We start from the raw sequence: 22,817 nt of genomic DNA on the forward strand, positions 1-22,817 counted from the left end.
TATATATATATTTTCACATGTATACGTATATATACGTGTATAATACATATATGTATATATGTGTATATATATATATACACATACAAATATATTCCTGTTTATATATATATATACATATATGTTTATATATACATATATACATGTACCTGAACAGCATCTTTGTTAAAGTGACCAGAACTCACCTAAATTTCACCAAACTGTTGAAATAAGGCTGACGTTAGTGAGAATCGTGTTTTGTGTTTCCGTGGCGACGCCTTGTCCGTCGTCAGTTTCCCGCTCAGTCAAAGTGGTCGACTGTGTTCAAATTAAAATCCATAAATGCTCTACGAAGAGCAGCCTGAATACAAATAATGATGTTGATACCAGGGGGTGAGTTTATAATGTTGTTTAATTTTGGTTCAATGAACTTCCTGTGTCTCTCTCTCTCTCCTTCCTCTTCCTGTCTGTGTCGCAGAGCCCTTCAGTGCCGACGTCTGGGTGATGATGTTTGTGATGCTGCTGTTGGTGTCGGCCGTGGCTGTGTTTGTGTTTGAGTACTTCAGCCCGGTGGGTTACAATCGCTGTCTGGCAGATGGACGAGGTGAGAGAACACACACACACACACACACACACACACACACACACACATTCTTGTACTTGCTGCATACTGAGGACTGGGTCGCTGACAAAGTGAGGACCAGCATTTCTACTTTATAAATCAACACAATTACAAATATCTACTTCATGAATGACATCTACAAAGAACTACTGGTTGCAGTACCATACAATGTCGGCAGGTGGAGCCCCAGAGCAAAAAGGGCAGGAAAACTTTTATTTATTTATTTATTTATCTGTAATTTTTGGTCCAAAATTTGACAAAACTGTCATACCATACTATGTCGTCCAAAATGTGAAAAAAAAATGTGACCCAAAAGTTCTGGTCCAAAATTTGACCCAAATTTTTTGTCCAAAATTGGACCCAATTTTTTTGTCCAAAATTGGACCCAATTTTTTTGTCCAAAATTTGACCCAAATTTTTTGTCCAAAATTTGACCCAAATTTTTTGTCCAAAATTTGACCCAAATTTTTTGTCCAAAATTGGACCCAAATTTTTTGTCCAAAATTTGACCCAAATTTTTGGTCCAAAATTTGACCCAAATTGTTGGTCCAAAATTTGACCCAACATTTTTGGTCCAAAATTTGACAAAAACGTCATACTATACTATGTCGTCCAAAATTTGAAAAAAAAAATTGACACAAAATTTGACACAAAATGTTGGTCCAAAATTTGACCCAAAATTTTTGACACAAAATTTTTGACACAAAATTTTTGGTCCAAAATTTGACCCAAATTTTTTGGTCCAAAATTTGACAAAAACTATAACAACTTAGTAAACAAATACATTAGACTGTAAAGAACCCACATTATAAGACAATATAAGTATATAGAACAATAAAATACTGTAAATAACTTAAAAAACGTATATAAAGTTGGTAAAAAAAATACATTACACTGTAAATAACTCACATTATAAGACAATATACATATATAGAACAATAAAATACTGTTAACTTAAAAAAACGTACATAAACTTAGTAAAAAAAAATATACATTACACTGTAAATAACTCATTGTAAACAAAATGTAAAGTATAGAAGTAAAATAGTTACTAAACCCACAGCAGGCAATTCCTCATCAGCAGCTTTTAAACACTGCTTCTACTCCTTAGCGTTCATTGTGCGACTAAAACCTCTTTTTTTCTCTTATCCTGCGAGTCTAAGATATTACACTAGTGTTACACTCAGGTTATGCTTCAGTGGATTTATTTATACCATCCTTTTAAAATCAAGTCAGGCTTTAACAGGAGCGGAAAATACCCAACTGAATCAACAGTTCAGGTTCTATTTTTTACTGTTTCTCAGGATTGTTTTATAGCTCTGTCACATCAGCAGCAGCAGAGACTCAAGGTAGAATCAGAGAAGACGGAGAAAGAGAAAAGTCTCCTTGTCACAGCTGTAGTACTGAGTGTGTGTGTGTGTGTGTGTTATGTAACGGCTGTTGTCGTCCTTCACCAGCTGTATTATAATTGCAGCCTGGCTGCTGTGTGGCTGCAGCAGCAGGTAGCTTGTCAGACTGTGATATAGCTGCAGGTGGAAGAGTTGGTTTAAAACACGTCAGAGAAGCACGCGCGGACCGACCGTGCAGCCGCGAATTAACATACATTAAATGCACGTAAAAGAAGAAGTCGTCGTTGTTTCCTTTGCATGCTCTTCCATCTGTGCGCCCTCTGTCTTCCCCTCGCAGAGCCCGGCGGTCCCTCCTTCACCATCGGTAAGGCCGTCTGGCTGCTCTGGGGTCTGGTTTTCAACAACTCCGTCCCCGTGCAGAATCCCAAAGGTACCACCAGTAAGATCATGGTGTCAGTGTGGGCCTTCTTTGCTGTCATCTTTCTGGCCTCCTACACTGCCAACTTAGCTGCCTTTATGATCCAGGAGGAGTATGTCGACCAGGTGTCGGGCCTGTCGGACAAAAAGGTGTGAGCTCGATGTGAGGAGGGTTTTGACGAGTGATGATGATGATGATGATACGTGTGTGAGTGGTTATGACACCTGAGTTTAGCAGAGAGGACGTCACCATTTACTCACAAACAAGACAAACACAGTCGTTATTATTACACATGTATTTGTTTGTGCCTTTGCAGCCTGTCACTGTGAACATCTCTATACAGTAAATAAGCTAATGAGACTGTTTTAAACTTCTGTTTTTAAGATAGAAAACATTATTATCATAACAGGACTAAAGCTGCAGCTGGATAGATTAACTATATAATCCTCAATGATTTAAATGAATATGTATATGTATATGTATATGTATGTATATGTATATATATGTGTGTATATATATATATATATATATATATACATATATATATATATATATATATATATCTCGTGTATATAACATATGTATATATATATAAATACACACATATAAGCATTCATGTACAGAATATATATATATAATATATGTATATACACGTGTTTTGTATATGTATATATACATGTATGTGTATACATGTATACATGTATGTATATATATACATACATGTATGTATGTACATATGTGTATGTATGTTTGTATGTACAGTACATGTGTATATATATATATGTGTATATATGTATATGTATAAATACACACACATAAACATATATACACATACATGTACATGTATATATGTATATACACGTGTTTTGTGTATGCATATATACATGTATATACACATATATACAAGTATGTATATATATGTGTATATACATGTATACATGTATATATACAAGTATGTATATATATGTGTATATACATGTATACATGTATGTATATAAATGTGTTTGTGTGTTTGTGTGTATATATATATATATACAGTACATGTATGTATGTATGTATGTGTTTATATATATACACATATATATGTATGTATGTATATATATATGTATATATGTATAAACACATATACAAACAAGTCAATATATTTAAAAAAAGACACATAAGGACGAAATCTAGAAAACGATAAAACGAGTAAAACAGACCAGACAGTAACAGTCATGAAGTCCATGAAAAAAACAACAATAGAAAACCAAATTTCCACAGAATCACAGAATTCTCTGAAGAACATGTTTATTCATCAGTTATTCTAATGAGCAGAAAATGTTAAAATAATGTCTTTGATTTGTCTGATGCATTTATAAAAACTGTGAATGGCTCAGTTTGTGAGAACGTATTTACTCTAAATCTGAGGATAATGTGTGTGTGTGTGTGTGTGTTTCCTTTACTTCTTTTGTACAGTGTTGTGCTTGGAGTGCAGTCGTGTGTGTGTGTGTGTGTGTGTGTGTGTCGATGTTAATGAATGCTAATCTGAGCGTTTAGTTAGCGTTTTTCCTAGTTTTTCCTGCTTCAATAGTGCGTTCCAAATCAATTTTCTGCAGCTCAGTACCTGTTAGTTACCACCATAACAAGCCTTTCCTCTGTGTTGTGTTGTTGTTTTTTTTCCCCACCACAGTTCCAGAAGCCCAACGAATTCTCTCCGCCGTTCCGCTTCGGCACGGTGCCCAACGGCAGCACGGAGCGCAACATCCGCAACAACTACCGCGACATGCACGCGTACATGACCAGCTTCCACCAGAAGAACGTGGACGAGGCGCTGTACAGTCTGAAGAGCGGGTGAGGATGGGAGAGGATAGAATAGAATAGAATAGAATAGAATGCCTTTATTGTCATTATACAAGTTGTACAACGAGATTTACTTGACTTCACCTTGAAAGTGCATACAGCTAACAACGAAGAACAATAACAACAACAACAACAACAACCAGTGTATGGGTCAAGGACATTAAAAAGAAAAAGTGACCCTAGTTAACGTGAGGTGGGTTTTCAGTTGCAGCGTACTACATTAAAAGGATATACAGCCATCAAATTCTTATTGCACAATATGAAATAGCAGGTCTGTAGCAGGGTTTAAATATAAAAAGTGTATTTCTATGAGACGTGACCCATAGCAGGGTATAAAAAAAATAAATAAGACTATTTCCACAGTATGAAATGTATTTTGTTTTTTTTAACAGTATATGAAATATAGAAATATAAATATCACAGTGTGAGATATGATTTTAGCAGCATATAGAATATAAATATCACAGAGTGAAATGTAATTTTGCAGTATATAAAAATAGAAATATAAACATTTACACAGTATGAAAGTGATTTTAGCAGGGTACCATTTAAAAATATAGATATTGCACAGTTTGGAATGTAATTTAGGGAAGACAGGGATGCAATAAGAGTGGGATTTCTGGGCATAGTGGGTGAGCAGGCAGTGGTGATGGAGCTGCTGCTCAGAATAACAGTGGAGCCTGTGGTTGATGTGAAACTTATCTAATATTCACTCCCTTTTGGCCAATTCCAATTCCTATCTTAACTCTCAAGCTCAACCCTTAATCTTAACTGGCCTCAAAACCAAGTGTTGAGGGTTATTTTGTCACTTAGAAATGTGACACCTCTTAAATGCAGATACGTCTTCAGACTGTAGGGGGCAGAATAACGCGAAAGCTGCGTCCGGTCTGTCAACTCCAAAAAAAGAAGAAGAAGAAGAACACATTTACGTCAGGATTATTTATTACGATCCGTTTGTCAGTGAAGTTATTAGGTTGTCAGTGAGTTATAAGATGATACTCAAACCTTTTCTTTACACTGTGCCTCGCAGCAAACTGGACGCGTTCATCTACGACGCGGCGGTGCTGAACTACATGGCGGGCAGAGACGAGGGCTGTAAACTGGTGACCATCGGCAGTGGGAAGGTTTTCGCCACCACCGGCTACGGCATCGCCATCCAGAAGGATTCAGGCTGGAAGAGAGCGGTGGACCTGGCCATCCTCATGCTGTTTGGAGATGGTAAATCAAATATACTGTAATATACTATATTTACACTATCTTTGCGTCGTGTTGTTGCAAACACACATAGAATCACAAACTTAAGTATATTTTTTTATCAGAGTGAAGAAGGTTGAGTCGATAAATTGGCTTAAAAATACCTGTGACTTTGCAGGTGTAGTGTGTGATTGTGTGTATGCAGAGTTTGTCATATTTTTGTCATCATTTCAGTGTCTTTCTGACATAAACGCAGACCAAAATCCTGGTCCTAATGAGGCAGAACCTCATTTCTGAGGCTCTGTTTGAGATGAGAGGGTTAAGTCTTTAGCTGTGGTTATTACGGAAGAGTATTTGGGCCACACAGGAAAAAAACATTTAAGTTCTGACTTTAAAGTCAAAATTCTGACTTTAAAACTCAGAATTTCTCACATTAAAACCTCAGAATTATGACTTTAAATTGAGATTTATGACTTTATTCTCAGAATTCTGGCTTTAACTCAGAATTCTGACTTTAAAACACAGAATTATTGCTTTAAAACATAGAATTCTGACTTTAAAACTCAGAATTATGACTTTATTCTCAGAATTATGACTTTAATCTCAGAATTATGACTTTAAAACTCAGAATTATGACTTCAAACTCAGAATTTCTCACTTTAAAACTCAGAATTATGACTTTATTCTCAGAATTATGACTTTATTCTCAGAATTATGACTTTAAACTCAGAATTATGACTTTAATCTCAGAATTATGACTTTAAATTGAGATTTATGACTTTATTCTCAGAATTCTGGCTTTAACTCAGAATTCTGACTTTAAAACACAGAATTATTGCTTTAAAACATAGAATTCTGACTTTAAAACTCAGAATTATGACTTTATTCTCAGAATTATGACTTTAAACTCAGAATTATGACTTTAATCTCAGAATTATGACTTTAAAACTCAGAATTATGACTTCAAACTCAGAATTTCTCACTTTAAAACTCAGAATTATGACTTTATTCTCAGAATTATGACTTTATTCTCAGAATTATGACTTTAAACTCAGAATTATGACTTTAATCTCAGAATTATGACTTTAAACTCAGAATTATGACTTTAAAACACATAATTATGAGTTTATTCTCAGAATTATGACTTTATTCTCAGAATTTTTTATTTAAAACACAGAATTCTGACTTTAAAACTCTGCGTTAATCCCCTAATCCTCTTCCGTAGGTTATAGTTAAGGTCGTTGGTTAGGTTTTAGTTAGACTGTCTAAATGAATGTGAGTGAATGCAGAGGCTTCACACAGTTATAGTGACAGCTTTAACAGAGAATAGTAAACATTGACCTGAACTAGAACTTGAGTCTCTGTGGATATGAGGCGACGACTGAAGCCTCTGGATGTGAGATTTATTGACTTATTTCTGCAGTGTCAGGACTAAAAGACTGACACAGTTTCCCTTTTTAAAACCACATCTTAGAGTTGTACAATGTTGTACAGACAGTAAATCACCTCAGAAGTCGTCGATACAGAATCTATGAAGTGCAGACTTTAACCACGCCGTGACCTCGTCACTGAGGTTGAATCCCGTCAGTGAACGACGACAGGTTAGAAAAACAAGCTCGGTGACTTTGTCTCACTCTCAGTTTGTAGGTCAGTCTGTTTTCTTCTGTTTCGAGGCCCCAGCTGCTGCTGCTGCTGCTGCTGCTGCTGCTGCTGCTGCTGCTGCTGCTGCTGCTGCTGCTGCTGTGTCGTTGTGTGTTTTTGGGTTAGTGACCGAAAGAAGTGGACACAGTGGTGTCCTGGCGTCACAGTGAGAGAATGATGATGATGATGATGCAGTGATCCGTGAGGGCTGCATCTTCAAGCTGCTGCTGCTGCTGCGTCGTCGTCTCTATCCTGAGTCGATTGGACCAGTGTAGGTGTTTTTATTTAGGCAACATTTGGACAAAATACTCTACTTTTACGCCTGTTTTTGAAGGACTGGTTACTACGACACCTAGTCTTTGTCAGACATAAGGAAAATCCAGACTTCAAGACACCTGTACAGTCAGTTTTAGGAGAGGTCTTTTGCGTTTCCACATGGTAACTGTTCAAATAACACGGCAGAATATTTTTGAGAAAGTGACAAATGTAATGTTTGGCTGTTGAACAACTTTGATATGTAAAATAACCTTTATTTTTTAATTATTTGAGCTTGTCAGAGCTGACGCAATGCTACAATAATCATTTTGTTAGCAATAGGTTAGCGTTAACACCAACCTATTGCTAATGACACGTTTCCATGACGACTGACCGAGCGCGACACCGAAGTCCAGGCCACAGGTTACCAGTTAGCTCCGTTAGCTGCATTAGCTCCTTTTAGCGCCGTTAGCGCGCCTACAGTGGAACTGGAGCGGTCTGTTTATGCAACGAAAAGAGCAGCGCTACAAATAACGTCTAAGTACCTGTGTTACTGCGTATGTGTGCATCTGTTTTTAAAGTTTAGCGTTACTTTAGAGACTCATTTTAACAATCGGGAGTCGCGCAAACATGACGTCGCGTGCGTCTTTTCCGGTCAGTCGTCATGGAAACGCACCACGCGTTTGACAGCACTAGTTTTTTTTTTCTGTCCTTTTGAGGGGGTTAGGAGTGAAGTTCAAACCCCCAAAGTTCAATTGTTTGGGCTCACCGATTCTTTTTGTTGTGTTTTCCATTAAAAGTCAGACTTTTATTCATCAAAAAAGTTGAAAAATTAATAGGAAATATAGTTAAAACATTGACAATATTAGAAATAATGATTTTCATTCAAAATAATAATTTTGCCCTTTCATCAAAGCACCAGCAAAACAGTTTTCAGCTTATTAGCAAACGATTAGCATTAGCGATTAGCATTAGCAAACACAATGTACCATTGGAACAGTGGAAATGGGCCCTTTATACACCTATGTACATATTCCATTAAAAAGCAGACGTTTTTACCACATTAACAATGTAAAGAGTGTATTTATGATTCATTTAATGTTATATTCATTGAAAAAAAGTGCTTTTCCTTCAAAAATAAGTACAATTCCGAACTTTTGAAAGGTAGTGCACACTATACTCTATATTGTCTGTACTTGATATGTGAGATTTTACGATGAAAGAGTCACACTTACACATTAATTACATCTATTGTTATTAAGAATAGTGCATGTTTTAGTCTTTCCACGTCTGCCTGCGTCGTCTGAAACTAAAAAAGGCTTCAAACGTGTCCTGGGAAAACCTACGTGTGTGAGTGTCTTAGCCTGTAGAGAGTAAACCCACAGCCACACACTCTCAGTATGACAGTATGTTCTCTAACTGACCCACATGTCACATCATATGCTGTAAAACACACACACAGGAAGTGATGTGACAGATGAAGAGGCTCTGACTCAGAGTCCTGCACACAGACGGCGTACATGACGTCGTCATGTGACTCTGCGAATGAAAATCTGTCCAAATGAAAGTAAAACTGCATCATTGTTATTATTATTATTATGATTATTGTTGTTGTTGTGTTCCTGTCACTCCTGTATCTTCTGGACTTCACACACACACCTGACTCATGGCTCGATGTGGTCTGTTTGGCCGTCAGCACAGATGCATTAGTCCAGGTCACGAGGTCAGACTCACATCTGTCATGTTCTGTTAGAGTCCGGCCGCGAAACGTGACGTAACTCGTGTTATTAAGTGCAGAGAGAGGAAGAGAACAGCAGTGAAACTGTTCTGTCTGAGCTCATACAACGACCGGGAGGGAGAAGAGAGGGTTTGGAAATGTGGAATTATACGTTTCAAATTATACTTCAATATATTTGAATTTGAGAGACTTCTTTCAACATGAGTCACGTTGCTGCTGGATGTTTAACAGCAGAGAGCATTTGTCATGGTTTTATATCACGTTCTTGTCAGCAGAGTCAGGAACAGAGTCAGGAACAGAGTCAGGAACAGAGTCAGGAACAGAGTCAGGAACAGAGTCAGGAACAGAGTCAGGAACAGGACACTGGGCCCAGTTTGAAATAGAAAAGTTCAGTTGGATATTTAGGATTTGAGGAGTTGATCTAAAAACATACAAATGTTTTCATAGAAGATTTGACTTCATTACTTTACTTTTACAATGTGGTTCTGTGAGACTGAAGACTTTAGATTTTTACAAAAGAAATGGAGCTATTATGTTTGTTTATTATTCTTATTTTTTATTTAATTATTACTACTACTATTACTATGACTGTTATTATTATTATTATTATTATGTCTATTACATTACTGTTATTATTTTTATTATTGTTATTTTTATTATATTATTATGTCTATTACTGTTATTATGATTATTATATCATGACTAGTACTGTTGTTATTATTATTATTATTACAGCTATTGCATTATTATTATATTATTATCTCTATTACTGTTATTATTATTATTACAACTATTACTATAACTGTTATTATTATTATGTCTATTACATTACTGTTATTATTATTAGTATGTCTATTATTATTACTGTTATTATATTATGACTGTTACTGTTGTTATTATTGTTATTATTACTAATATTACTATTACTGTTATTATAACAACTTGTATTATTATGTCTACTACATTACTGTTATTATTATTATTACAACTATTACATTATTATTATTATATTATTATCTCGATTACTATTACTGTTATTATATTATTACTATTACTATTACTGTTATTATATTATCACTATTACTATTACTGTTATTGTTCTATCATGACTATTACTGTTGTTTTTATTATTATTACTACTATTACTGTTATTTTTGTTATCATTATTATTATTATTATGATTATTTCTAGTGTTATTATTACTATTATTATTACTATCTACTACTACTATTATTACCTCCTCCTCCTCCTCCTCCTCAATGAGGACGATTATCTTGTTCCATGTAAGTCAAACTAATGCAACGTGACATTTTCTGCATATCCATGACACCTGTGATGCTGCTGGGCCCCAAAAATGTATTTATTCACACGTTCATGCTCAGACACATCATCATCATCATCATCATCATCATCATCATCATCATCATCACCACGTCTATGCAGTAACCTGCTTCTCTCCTTCCTCCAGGTGAAATGGAGGAGTTGGAGGCTCTGTGGCTGACGGGCATCTGCCACAACGAGAAGAACGAGGTGATGAGCAGCCAGCTGGACGTGGACAACATGGCGGGCGTCTTCTACATGCTCGCCGCCGCCATGGTCCTGTCGCTGATCACCTTCATCTGCGAACACTGGTTCTACTGGCAGCTGCGCTTCTGCTTCATGGGCGTGTGCTCGGGTCAGCCCGGGGCCACCTTCTCCATCAGCAGGGTGAGTGTGCTCGGGTTCTGTTTTAGCTCTGACCTTTGTTCTCCTGACACAAACCATAAAGGAGTGGGACTGTTGGATCGAGTCAGTCAGAGGGAACACAGTAACTCACCGGACTTACTTACTTCATCCTGTGGGATAGCAAAACAAAAACACTTACTCTAAATTACACTCTGAGAAATAAGGGTTCCAAAAGGGTTCTTCTACAAGGGCTGAGGTTCTACCTGGAACCATATAGGGTTTTTAAAGGGTTCTTGGTGGAACCATCCAAAAAGGTTCCACCTGAAGCCAAAAAGGGTTCTCCTATGAGGACAAGCCTTATATGGTTCTACTAAGCACTTTTATTTCTAAGAGTGTATTTAGTCATACACTTAGAAATAAGGGTTCCAAAAGGGTTCTCCGACAAGGGCTGAGGTTCTACCTGGAACCATTTGCTTCTGAAAAAAACTTTTTCTGAAGAAAGGGTTTTTTAAAGGGTTCTTGGTAACACTAATGGTTCCAGTAAGAACCATTTTGACCCAGAGAACCCTTTAAAACCCCTTTCCCGAATAAAGGGTTTTAAAAGGGTTCCAGGTGGAACCTTTATGAAAAGGTTCTACCTGGAGCCAAAAAGGGTTCTCCTATGACGACAAGCCGAAGAACCTTATATGGTTCTACTGAGCACTTTTATTTCTAAGAGTGTATTTAGTCATACACTCTTGGAAATAAGGGTTCCAAAAGGGTCATTCTACAAGGGCTGAGGTTCTACCTGGCACCATTTGCTTCTGAAAAAACCTTTTCCTGAAGAAAGGGTTTTTTAAAGGGTTCTTGGTAACACTAATGGTTCCAGTAAGAACCATTTTGACCCAGAGAACCCTTAAAACCCCATTCCTGAATAAAGGGTTTTTAAAGGGTTCTTGGTGGAACCATCCAAAAAGGTTCCACCTGAAGCCAAAAAGGGTTCTCCTATGAGGACAAGCCCGAAGAACCTTATATGGTTCTACTTAGCACTTTTATTTCTAAGAGTGTATTTAGTCAAACACTCTTAGAAATAAGGGTTCCAAAAGGGTTTTTCTACAAGGGCTGAGGTTCTACCTGGAACCATTTGCTTCTGAAAAAAACCCTTTCCTGAAGAAAGGGTTTTTCAAGGGTTCTTGGTAACACTAATGGTTCCAGTGAGAACCATTTTGATCCAGAGAACCCTTTAAAACCCCTTTCCTGAATAAAGGGTTTTAAAAGGGTTCTTGGTGGAACCTTTATAAAAAGGTTCTAAACAAACACACAAAACCAATGGGATTAGTCAAACAATAATCATTGAATCTGTGTCGTTTAGTTTCCGTCTGTGTTTATACGACAGTGAATCATTTATTGTTTACTTTGACGCCGCTGAAATAAAACACAAAGCTGCTTATTAGTATTCTGCACGTTCTCCGCTACTGACCTGAAGTCAGCTCATCTCGGCTTCTTTTGTTTACGTCTCAGATCTGACACCGAACGCGGTGTCTCGGTCTTACACTGACGCAGATCCACGTCAAAGGTGAACGTGTTTATCGCGTAACGCCGTGTGACTTTGACTCAATCAGTCTGAACACATTTACTCCTTTGTTATTCAATTGGCACTGAACCCCGTGTGTTGTTGTTGTTGTTGTTGTTTAAAGGCGCCATATGTAAGAATGTGGCCAAAAACGGTTACTTCACTCAAATTCAAAACACCGAGGTCTTTTAGGTTTGGTTTTCTGACGTAACTGGCAACCCGTGGTTGCTCGGCAGCTGAGACTCTACTGACTGCAATGATTGGTAGACGGCGGTAGGTGGCGCCACATGACGCCAAAACATGATTTCAAAACATAAACATGATTTGCAGTCTGCAAAATGTATTTTTTAATGCAAATATTTTGTCTGTACTGTTGTTGTTGGTGAGTTCAGTTTGTTATATGAACATTATTCCTGAGTCTCTGTGACATATTAGGAGGATTTTATGGCCAGTTGCTTTAGATTTATTACATAATGCACCTTTAACTGTTTGTAAAAAGTTTTTTTTTTTTATTGTTTGTTAATTTTTGGCTGCGTGGCCAGATACAAGAAGAGAGAGTAGACATCGATTACAGCAGACGTGGCAAGAAAAAGGGGGAATTTTGGGTTGGAGGCAGCTTAAAGAGAGAGATTTGGCATTTGAATGTATGTACAGAAGGAATCAGCTTCTCTTAAGAGAGTTTGCAGCTACGTAAATACTGTATAATAAACTCTTTTTCTTTCTTTCTTTAATAATTACAACATGCATCTCGTCAAGCTTCTGCAATTTCCCCTCCTCTTGTGCTTAAGTGGAGCTGATTTCAGCCTTTTTAAAAACACCAGCTCTCAGGAACTCCATCACCACCTGTTTCTGTCTTGATGAAAATGCCACCTAAAGTCCAAACTGAATTATTTTATGCCGAACGTAAAGTGCGACATTAATTTCAAGTGCAGGCATTCGAGAGGTATCTATTATACGTGATCGTACCTCATTTGATTCACTCTATATTGTGAGAAAAAAGAAAAGTAGTATATTTTTACGTACAAAGGATTCACACGAGGAGGGAAAAATGGACGGTTAATGAAAGGATGGACTCAGCAGCAGGACAAAGGCATCGCTAACCTCCGCTCTGTTAGTTTTAACCGTAGCCGAGATGCAGCGTGATAGACGGACGGCGCGATCGAAGCGACCGGCGCTCGCCTGAGCTCCCGCAAAATCGAGATAATACAAACACAAAGGGAAACAGAGAGAAGAAGGGTTTGACCGTTCGGATTTGCTGAATGTGGCTTGGCAGCGTGGAAAGTGACTAAGAGACACAGACACAAAGTGCTTCTGACAAAAAGCCGACACCTTTAACAAAGGTTGGCCCGCTCACCGGCTGGTGGGTAGAGTGTCCTTGGTCGCAGATTCTCTCTCTCTCTACTGCCTCCACCGAAATAAACTTTAAAGGTTCATTATGTAATAAATCTAAAGCAACTGGCCGTAAAATCCTCCTAATATGTCACAGAGACTCAGGAATAATGTTCATATAACAAACTGAACTCACCAATAACAACAGTACAGACAAAATATTTGCATTCAAAAAAATATTTTGCAGACTGCAAATCATGTTTATGTTTTGAAATCATGTGGCACCACCTACCGCCGTCTACCAATCATTGCAGTCGGTAGAGTCTCAGCTGCCGAGCAACCACGGGTTGCCAGTTATGTCTGAAAACTGAAAATGTTGAATTTGAGTTTTGGCCACATTCTTACATATGGCGCCTTTAAATATTATTGTTGCTTTTTGCCAGAAAAGTACAACTTCTGGCAAAGGGCGGGAAGGAAAACCCGTGGCACCGATCATATATCGATCTATATTCTCACTCAGTGCTCTGTGGCAGAAGCTAGCAGAGTTCATGCTAGCAGGGTTCAAGGGTGCCGTACCTATGTTCCCCGGGTCCTATGTTCCCCGGGTTCTATGTTCCCCGTTTTTTCCCAAAAAACGTCCTATGTTCCCCACTTTGTGGAAGCCTGGGTGTGGAGCTCCAGGGTAAAGGGTTAGGGTTAGGGTTGGGGTAAGGGTTACAGAGAGAGAGTGAGAGAGGGAGTTTCCCGGTTTGGAACATAGGACCTTTTTCAAAAAAAAAGGGTCCTATGTTCCCTAAGGACACGTGGAACATAGGACCCTTTTTTAGAGAAAGGACCTGGGGAACATAGATACGGTCCCCAGGGTTCAAGGGGGCCGTACCTATGTTCCCCGGGTCCTATGTTCCCCGCTTTGTATGTGTCCGGTGAACATCGAACCCTTTTTCTAAAAAAGGGTTCTTTGTTCCCCGCTGTTCGCCAAAAGGGTCCCATGTTCCCCTGTCACATACAAAGTGGGGAACATCGGACCGTTTTTGGGGAAAAACGGGCAACATAGGACTCCGGGGAACATTGGTACGACCACGGTTCAAGCTAGCTAGCGGGGTTCATGTGTTTCTCTTTTAAGAAAACACATTAACGATCATGAACTCACTCCCTAGTTGTGTTTAATTGTGTGCAAACAAGACAAGAAAAACATGGCATTGCATTAAACTCTCTCGCTGTGTTTGGCTCTGTTTCTGTCCAACATTCAATCCCCTCTGGTTCTTGACTCTTAATGACTGCCACACATTGTGCTGTTGTTTTTTCCTCGTATTGTAACAACGTTCACTCTTCTCTCTCTCTCCTCTCCACCTCCCCCTTTTTCTTGTCGCGTTCACACTCCAGGGCATCTACAGCTGCATCCACGGCGTCCAGATCGAGGAGAACAAGTCGGCCACGGATTCGCCGTCCGCCACCATGAAGAAGAACATGAACAACACCCATTCCAACATCCTGCGCTTGCTGCGCACGGCCAAGGACATGACCGCCGTGCCGGGGATCAACGGCTCGCCGCACGCCGCCCTGGAGTACAGCCACAGCGGCCGCGACTCGGCCATCTACGACATCCAGGAGCACCGGCGCAGTCTCGTGGGTCATCCTGCGGACTGCAAGTCGGCGCCGCCGCCGTACCTGCCCGAGGACAACATGTTCAGTGACTACATCAGTGAGGTGGAGAGGACTTTTGGCAACTTGCCCCTGAAGGATAACAACCTGTACCAGGACCCTTACCGGCACCACCACCCGGCCTCGGCTCTGGGTATGTCCGGCCCCCCGCCTAATAGGCCGCGTAGCTTAGGCAGCGCTAGCTCGTTGGAAGGGGGCATGTTTGATTGCGACAGTTTGGGGGGAGGGGTCACGCCCATTTTTACTACCCAGCCCCGACCCTCCATGACTCACAGGAATATGAATAAATTCGACCTGATCGCTGGCCACAGCCCTGCGGAGACCAACCAGGGGGGGTTCAAGGGAAGCAATGTGTACGGCAGGTTTTCTTTCAAAGGAGGCGCATCCAGCACGGGGCTGATCGGGGGCCATGACAGGTACTGTGGTGGAGGAGGGGGAGGAGGCTCGGGGGGCGATGACGGGAATATCCGCTCTGACGTGTCGGATATCTCCACGCACACCGTCACCTACGGCAACCTGGAGGGCAACGCTAAGCGGCGTAAGCAGTACAGGGACAGCCTGAAAAAGAGGCCGGCCTCGGCCAAGTGCAGACGGGAGCAGGACGAGATAGAGCTGAGCGGATTCAGGAGGAGACCCCACCACCACACCGTCCACCACCACTTCCCCCACGGGCCCCTGGCACACCGCACGGTCTCACCTCCCCTGGAGCGGAAGAGGGGAGGAGGGGGTAATTCTTCGCCTTTCTTGTTTCGCAAAGACAAGGAGAACCTGAGGGAGTTCTACGCGGACCAGTTCCGCTCCATGGAGGGCAAGGCCAAGTGGGAGAAAGAGGGTGGAAGTGGAGGAAGTGGTGTGGGCAGTGGTAGCGGTGGTGGAATCTGTAAAAGCTTAGTGCCTGTGGAAGACTTCCTCAAAGGTAAAGGCAAGAAGACGGAATGTAAAGGTGGGCTGGGCTCGGTAGCAGTGGGACAGCAGGGACACTCCTGCTGGGATAAAGGGAGTTCTGGTCTAGGAGGAGGAGGTGGAGGTGGAGGAGGAGGTGGAGGAGGCATAGCAGGGGGCGATTGGGAGTGTCGTAACAGCCACAGCGTGTGTCACCACAGCAGTGGCGTGGGAGGCAGCGCGTGCCAAGCTAGCGGAGTTGGCGGCAGCGGCAGCCGCCCCAGCTCCGCCGGCTGCAAGCGCTGCGACTCCTGCAAGATTCAGCCGAGCAACCTGTACAACATCAGCGAGGACAACGCCGCGGTGTTCGCCGGCGCGAAGGCGAGCGCCGTCGCGCCCGTCCAAACGCAAACCCAGGTGCAGCGCAGGAAGCTAGGGCCGGGCGGGCGGGTGTTACGGAGGCAGCACTCGTACGACACGTTCGTGGACCTGCAGAGGGAGGGGGCGGGGCGTATGGGAGGGGTCGGCGGGGCCAACGGGGGCCAGTTTCCCCAGCCCAGGAGTGTGAGTTTGAAAGACAAGGACCGCTTTATGGAGGGCCCCAGCCCTTACGCTCACATGTTTGAGAGATACGCAGGTGACAGGGAGTCTCCCATGTTTGCAGGAGTAGGCGGGGACAGGGCAAAAGGGGGCTCCTCCTTCAGTTTGTTCCGTGGAGGCGAGGGGGGGTTGAAGCGGCGGTCCTTTGGGGAGAGAGACCTCAGGGACAGGGATAGAGCTATGGTGGGAGGTGGTGGTGGTGGTAGCAGAGGGGCCGGGACTTACTCCTTGTCTAAATCTCTCTACCCAGATAAGGTGAACCAGAACCCCTTCATCCCAACCTTCGGCGACGACCAGTGTCTTTTACACGGTGCCAAACCGTACTACGTCAAAAAGCCACAGATGCAGCAGCAGCAGCAGCAGCAGCAGCAGCAGCAGCAGCAGATTCTCAACAACAGCCGAGGAGGAGGAGGGGACTTCCACACCTCCATGGGAGCCACTTCCTATTTGCCCGCGTCCGCCACGGCCGGGGTGATGTCAAACGTGGCCCCCAGGTTCCCCAAAGAGCTGTGTCTGAGCGCGATTGGCAACCACCACGGTGGCGGCAAGCTACTGCCAGTGGGCAGGGACACGTTAGGTCTGGGGCAGGTACAGAGACCCTTCAACGGTGCCAGCAACGGACACGTTTACGAAAAGCTCTCCAGCATCGAGTCGGACGTCTGAGGGTTGAAGATGTAGAGGGGGGAGACGGGAGGAGGAGGTGTGGGCGAAGAAAAAGAAACCAGAAAGAAAACGCAGCGAAAGAGGTGAAACGAGAGGAAGCGCTCGGGGCCGAAGAGAGACGAGGAGTCGCGTGCCGTTCTCGCGCCGCGCGAGATTGGAGGGAATTTGGACGATGCGCAGAGGCCACCGCGGCGCTGAAGCTATTCGCGGACTCGAGTTTTTCTAACGAGAATAGAGGATTCTGGTGCTGCTCTGACTTCTCCGAGAAAGATAGGGAAGGGGGGACGGCTTAAGAGATAGAGGGAGGGAGAGGGAGAAAAGGGCGGGGGAACAATGAGAAATTCACAATCTCCAGTCTCTTCACGCGCTCGTCGTCGTTCCCCTCCCTCCGTCAGTTTTTCCCGAACACCAAAAAAACGAAACGACTCGGAATTACAATCACGAATGAGAAATCAGCAGCTTCTGTTGAAGTAACAGGGTAAACATAATAATCATTGTATTGATAACGTTATTTGAATATTATTCTGGTGTTTAACGATGGATTGTTTTGAACTTTTCATTCATTTATTTATTGATTTATTGATTTATTTACTAGTTCACGTGACATAATATCTGTACGATGTTGATTCTTTCTTAGCTTACACAATATTACAGGAGACTGGGTCGGAACAGATCTTTTATTTTGGGGTTTCCTGTAATCTTGGACTCTTTTAATTCTTTGCTCTTAATTCTTCACGTCTGATTTTTTTTTTATTTTTTTTTATATTCCCTCCGAGTGCCGTGACGTGTACGTGAAAGGCATGACTAGCCGAGCGCAGTTCTCTGTGCTCGTACGTTTCGCAAAAGCAGGTTCATCATACTGATTTGCCGTTTTGTTTTTTTGCTCTCGTTTTGTTTTTCTCTCTGCTCGGCAGTAAATCAAAAAGGATTCTCACATTTTGAGCTGGATGTGCCTTAAAGGATTAATACTGAGTTGGTTTTTTTTACAAACGCGATCTCTCTCCACTTCCATACGACCAGTTGATTCAAAAACAAAGTCTGATTTTTAGGGCGTTTTTTGAGTAAAGTAAGTAAAAGACAAAATTAAGCTGCATTCACACCTGCCCAACACTAAAAGTAACCAACGCGTTGGATTACAAGGGTTAAAACCACAGTGCCGTGATCGAGAAAACATTCCTGTTCCCCCCCCTTAGAAAATAAATCAGGTATGACAGAGTCTGCTGCTGTTTATGAACAAATAACGCTCAATGTAAATGCTTCTTTATACGATATCAGTTCACAGTCAATGTAATTACTTTTAGAGACATTTAGCAGGAACGCGCTAACGGGGAAAAGTCCGTTTATTATCACTTCAGTATGCTCATTCCTCACCACCCCCCGTTGTTTACAAATTTACAAAAAACAAACTCTGTATTTAACCTTGAAATCGGCTGTAAATCTGTTTCACACGCTGAGATTTTTGATGATTTGCCTTCAAGACCCGAGGAACCTGTGTGGTTTGTGTCAGGCTCGACCGTTTGTGCAGGAAATGAACGGAAAGAAGAAGGAAATAGACGATCGTCCTGAAAGCGTCGACTTTAGGGCTGCAGCTAGCGAATGTTTTTGTGAATCGAGCAATTCTTTTTCGATCAATCGTGGACGCAAAGCGCAACATCGAGGAATAATCGGTGGAATGCTCGATTACAAAAATATTTGATAGCTGCAGCCCTAGTAAGCTACATTAAATCAGCTAACATCAATGTTTACGTTAGCGTGTGCCGGCGGCGTTAGCATTAGCAACTGGATGCCTCCGATTACAAAAATATTCGATAACTGCAGTCCTAGTATAAGCTACATTAAATCAGCTAACATCAATGTTCATGTTAGCGTTAGCATTAGCAACTGGATGCTTCCGATTACAAAAATATTTGATAGCTGCAGCCCTTGTATACACTACATTAAATCAGCTAACATCAATGTTTACGTTAGCGTGCGCCGGCGGCGTTAGCATTAGCAACTGGATGCTCCCGATTACAAAAATATTCGATAGCTGCAGCCCTAGTAAGCTACATTTAATCAGCTAACATCAATGTTTACATTAGCGTCTACTGGCGGCGTTAGCATTAGCAACTGGATGCTTATGATTACAAAAATATTAGATCGCTGCAGCCCCAGTAAGCTACATTAAATCAGCCAACATCAATGTTGACGTTAGCGTGCGCCGGCGGCGTTAGCATTAGCAACTGGATGCTTCCGATTACAAAAATATTCGATAGCTGCAGCCCTTGTATAAGCTACATTAAATCAGCTAACATCAATGTTTACGTTAGCGTGTGCCGGCGGCGTTAGCATTAGCAACTGGATGCTTCTAAATACAAATATATTAGATCGCTGCAGCCCTAGTATAAGCTACATGTAATCAGCTAACATCAATGTTTACGTTAGCGTGTGCTGGCATCATTAGCATTAGCAACTGGATGCTTACGGTTACAAAAATATTTGATAGCTGCAGCCCTAGTAAGCTACATAAAATCAGCTAACATCAATGTTTACGTTAGCGTGCACCGGCAGCGTTAGCATTAGCAACTGGATGCTTACAATTACAAAAATATTCGATAGCTGCAGCCCTAGTAAGCTACATTAAATCAGAGATTACGACGTAGTAACCTCCACATTTCAAATACTGGCTTGGCCTTTCAGTGGAGGGCGATTTCGCGGCGCTAACAAGTCCGCCGTACGCGTTTCGCAGGGCGGAACGAGCCGTACGCGTCAGGTTTAAGCTCGGATTTATGCCCAGTCGATGTCTGTTAAGGGTAAGGGTTAGCATTCTGTGTTCTGTAGGGCTTTCGGAACATAGGGGTGTATAACCGAAATCCGGATGTGCGGTGTGCGTCCGCTAAAACGGTCCGTGCAGGAACGGGCCCCCAGAGTTTTTGCCTCAAGGAAATTTTCTGTTTTCTCACGAATCATTCGAGTAATCGTCGCAGCCCGAGTTGACTTTTTTTTTGACTTTATAACGTCCGACACACACAGGTCGCCCCCCACATTTTGACGGACAAAAGGTTAGCTATATTTCAGTCGTTTGTCATCGCTTCAACTTTAAATCCTCTCGCTAAACCACCAAATTGTAAGATCAAAGCACAATCTGACTGAATGGGTCTCACATTTTTCGATGTTTTTTACATCCCAGTCAAAACGGAAGACTTTCCTTCTCTTGGTTGACGAGTCAGTTTGTACAGTATGATACTAAAGGGTTTGGAAGGATTTGCATGAATTTCGTTTTTTATTTCCTTATTAGTTTAACTTTAAGCCCAATGAATCGGGCGTTTTTCAACAATATTTTACAGATTTCTTTGGTACTGATGATGATGATGATGATCCATGTGGTACTGTAAGTGTGTGCGTGTGTGTGTGTTTGTGCAAGAGAAGACACACAAATTTTAACCGTTCTAAATTTTTGGTTCTACTCACATTAATATGGATAAAAATTGGATAGAAAAAGGTTTTTATTGTCGACGTGATGCAAGGGTGGATTTTTCTTGATATTTTTTGTAAATGCTTTTTAGGATTTAAATACATTCATTATTATTGTCCTCATTTCACCTTCTTTTCTTTATTTATTTCCTCACGGTTTGTGTTATTGTATGTTGCCTGAAAACATACGCTTGATTACCTCTGTGAGTGTGTGTGTGTGTGTGTGTGTGAGAGAGAGATAACCGTTTCTTGTACATGTATTATATACATAAAAAAAAAACTGTGTAAATACTTTACCTCACACTCATGGACTTTTGATAAAACAAACAAAAAAAAAAAGAATTGTACAAAACGGCAGATAATAGATCTATTTGGGATAAAATCTTTGATTGGTATATTGTCCCCTCGCAAAATTGCTTTTATAACAACTTCAGGCCAGGATACGTGCAATCATCTATTATCACACACATTATGTGCACAAGTGTTTTTATTTCCTTTTTTTATTGTTTTATTTCGGTCAAAGGCGTATAGACGGATGTTTTTCTCAGAAAGCACAACAGATTATTTCTGGGCGTATTTCTCTCGTTTTATTTCCTCTTTGGCTTCATCTTCATCTTCATCTTCTTCGTCGTCCCCTTGTCCAGCTGTACAGATTGTGAAAAATGTACATAATACAGAACAGAAAAAAAACATAGTTCAACCCTCACATTTTTGTATGGAGAGAAATTACTTTGCGTGAATAGAGAGTATTTCGAAAAAAATTCAAAAAATTTGATTGAATATTTAGTAAAAAAAAAAAACAACAACAAAAAAAAACAACAACTGAGATTTATTAAACACAGTCGGTGTGAAAATAAGTGCTGGGAAATATTATTATTCTGTCTCTTTGGAATAAAAGTGTTGAGTATAAATAAAAACAAATGGAAGAACACTCAAACACGTCTGTTTGCCTTTGTTTTTGCCACATTTACGTTTTACATGTGTTTTCTTACGTTGCATCCACTGTGCTAAATGGGGGGGGGGGGGTCTAGACACCCCTGATTTACATCTGTGAGGCCCTGAAAGCCTCAAAGGCAAAATTTGAGGGAGTCTTTAAATAAATAAATGACCATTTGTGTTAAAACTGAATTGATCATGTCAAGTTTTTGTTTACGTTTACACAAAAAGAACATGTTTATTTACTGTTAATTGAACATCAATTGACATGATACAGTGTCAGTAGAAAACATGTTTTTTTGTAATTTCAGTTTTACACATATATGTATGTATATGTGTATATATATATGTATATGGTAAAGAAAGTTTTGTATTTATATAGCGCTTTTCCAGTCCAGTATACACACATACACACATATATATACGTGTAAAACTGAAATTACAAAAATCTTTAGTAAAAAAACATGTTTTCTAATTAGACTGTAACATGTCTCAAAAATATGTATATGTACATATGTATATATATGTATATAAGATATTTGTAATTTCAGTTTTACACATATATGTATTTGTGTGTATACATATACATACATGTATACGTATACATATATGCATATATATATACGTATATATGTATACGTATATATATATACACGTATATATGTATATATGTATATATATATGTATGTATATGTATATACATGTGTGTATATATGTATGTATGTATATATGTATGTGTGTATATATGTATGTATATATATATGTATGTATGTATATATATATGTATGTATGTATATATGTATATGTATGTATGTATATATGTATATGTATGTATGTATATATGTATATGTATGTATGTATATATGTATGTATGTGTATATATATATATATGTATGTGTATATATATGTATGTATATATATATATATATATATATATATGTAAATCATTTAATTTGTAATTTTGCATTTTATTGTTTTAATTCATTGCTTTCCAAATGCTGCTGTGGAAGTATATACATGTGTATATATATATACATGTG

The 22,817-nt window shown here is 40.3% G+C and overlaps 1 protein-coding gene across 1 annotated transcript in view; it reads left to right on the plus strand.

Annotated features, from left to right (window-relative positions):
• grin2bb (glutamate receptor, ionotropic, N-methyl D-aspartate 2B-b) overlaps window positions 1-17,388 on the plus strand; it is a gene marked incomplete at its 3' end in the record, with an annotated part of 70,213 nt that extends 52,825 nt beyond the window's left edge. Inside the window, exons 9-14 of the mRNA XM_083909460.1 lie at window positions 455-580; window positions 2,285-2,514; window positions 4,038-4,198; window positions 5,238-5,425; window positions 10,504-10,742; window positions 14,965-17,388. Of these exons, the coding sequence (XP_083765586.1) occupies window positions 455-580; window positions 2,285-2,514; window positions 4,038-4,198; window positions 5,238-5,425; window positions 10,504-10,742; window positions 14,965-17,388 (3,368 nt within the window). The remainder of the gene's footprint in view (window positions 1-454; window positions 581-2,284; window positions 2,515-4,037; window positions 4,199-5,237; window positions 5,426-10,503; window positions 10,743-14,964) is intronic.
• Window positions 17,389-22,817: the final 5,429 nt, after the last annotated feature.

Source organism: Microchirus variegatus, assembly GCF_963457635.1.
Source record: "Microchirus variegatus genome assembly, chromosome: 23".
NCBI classification, from domain to species: domain Eukaryota; kingdom Metazoa; phylum Chordata; class Actinopteri; order Pleuronectiformes; family Soleidae; genus Microchirus; species Microchirus variegatus.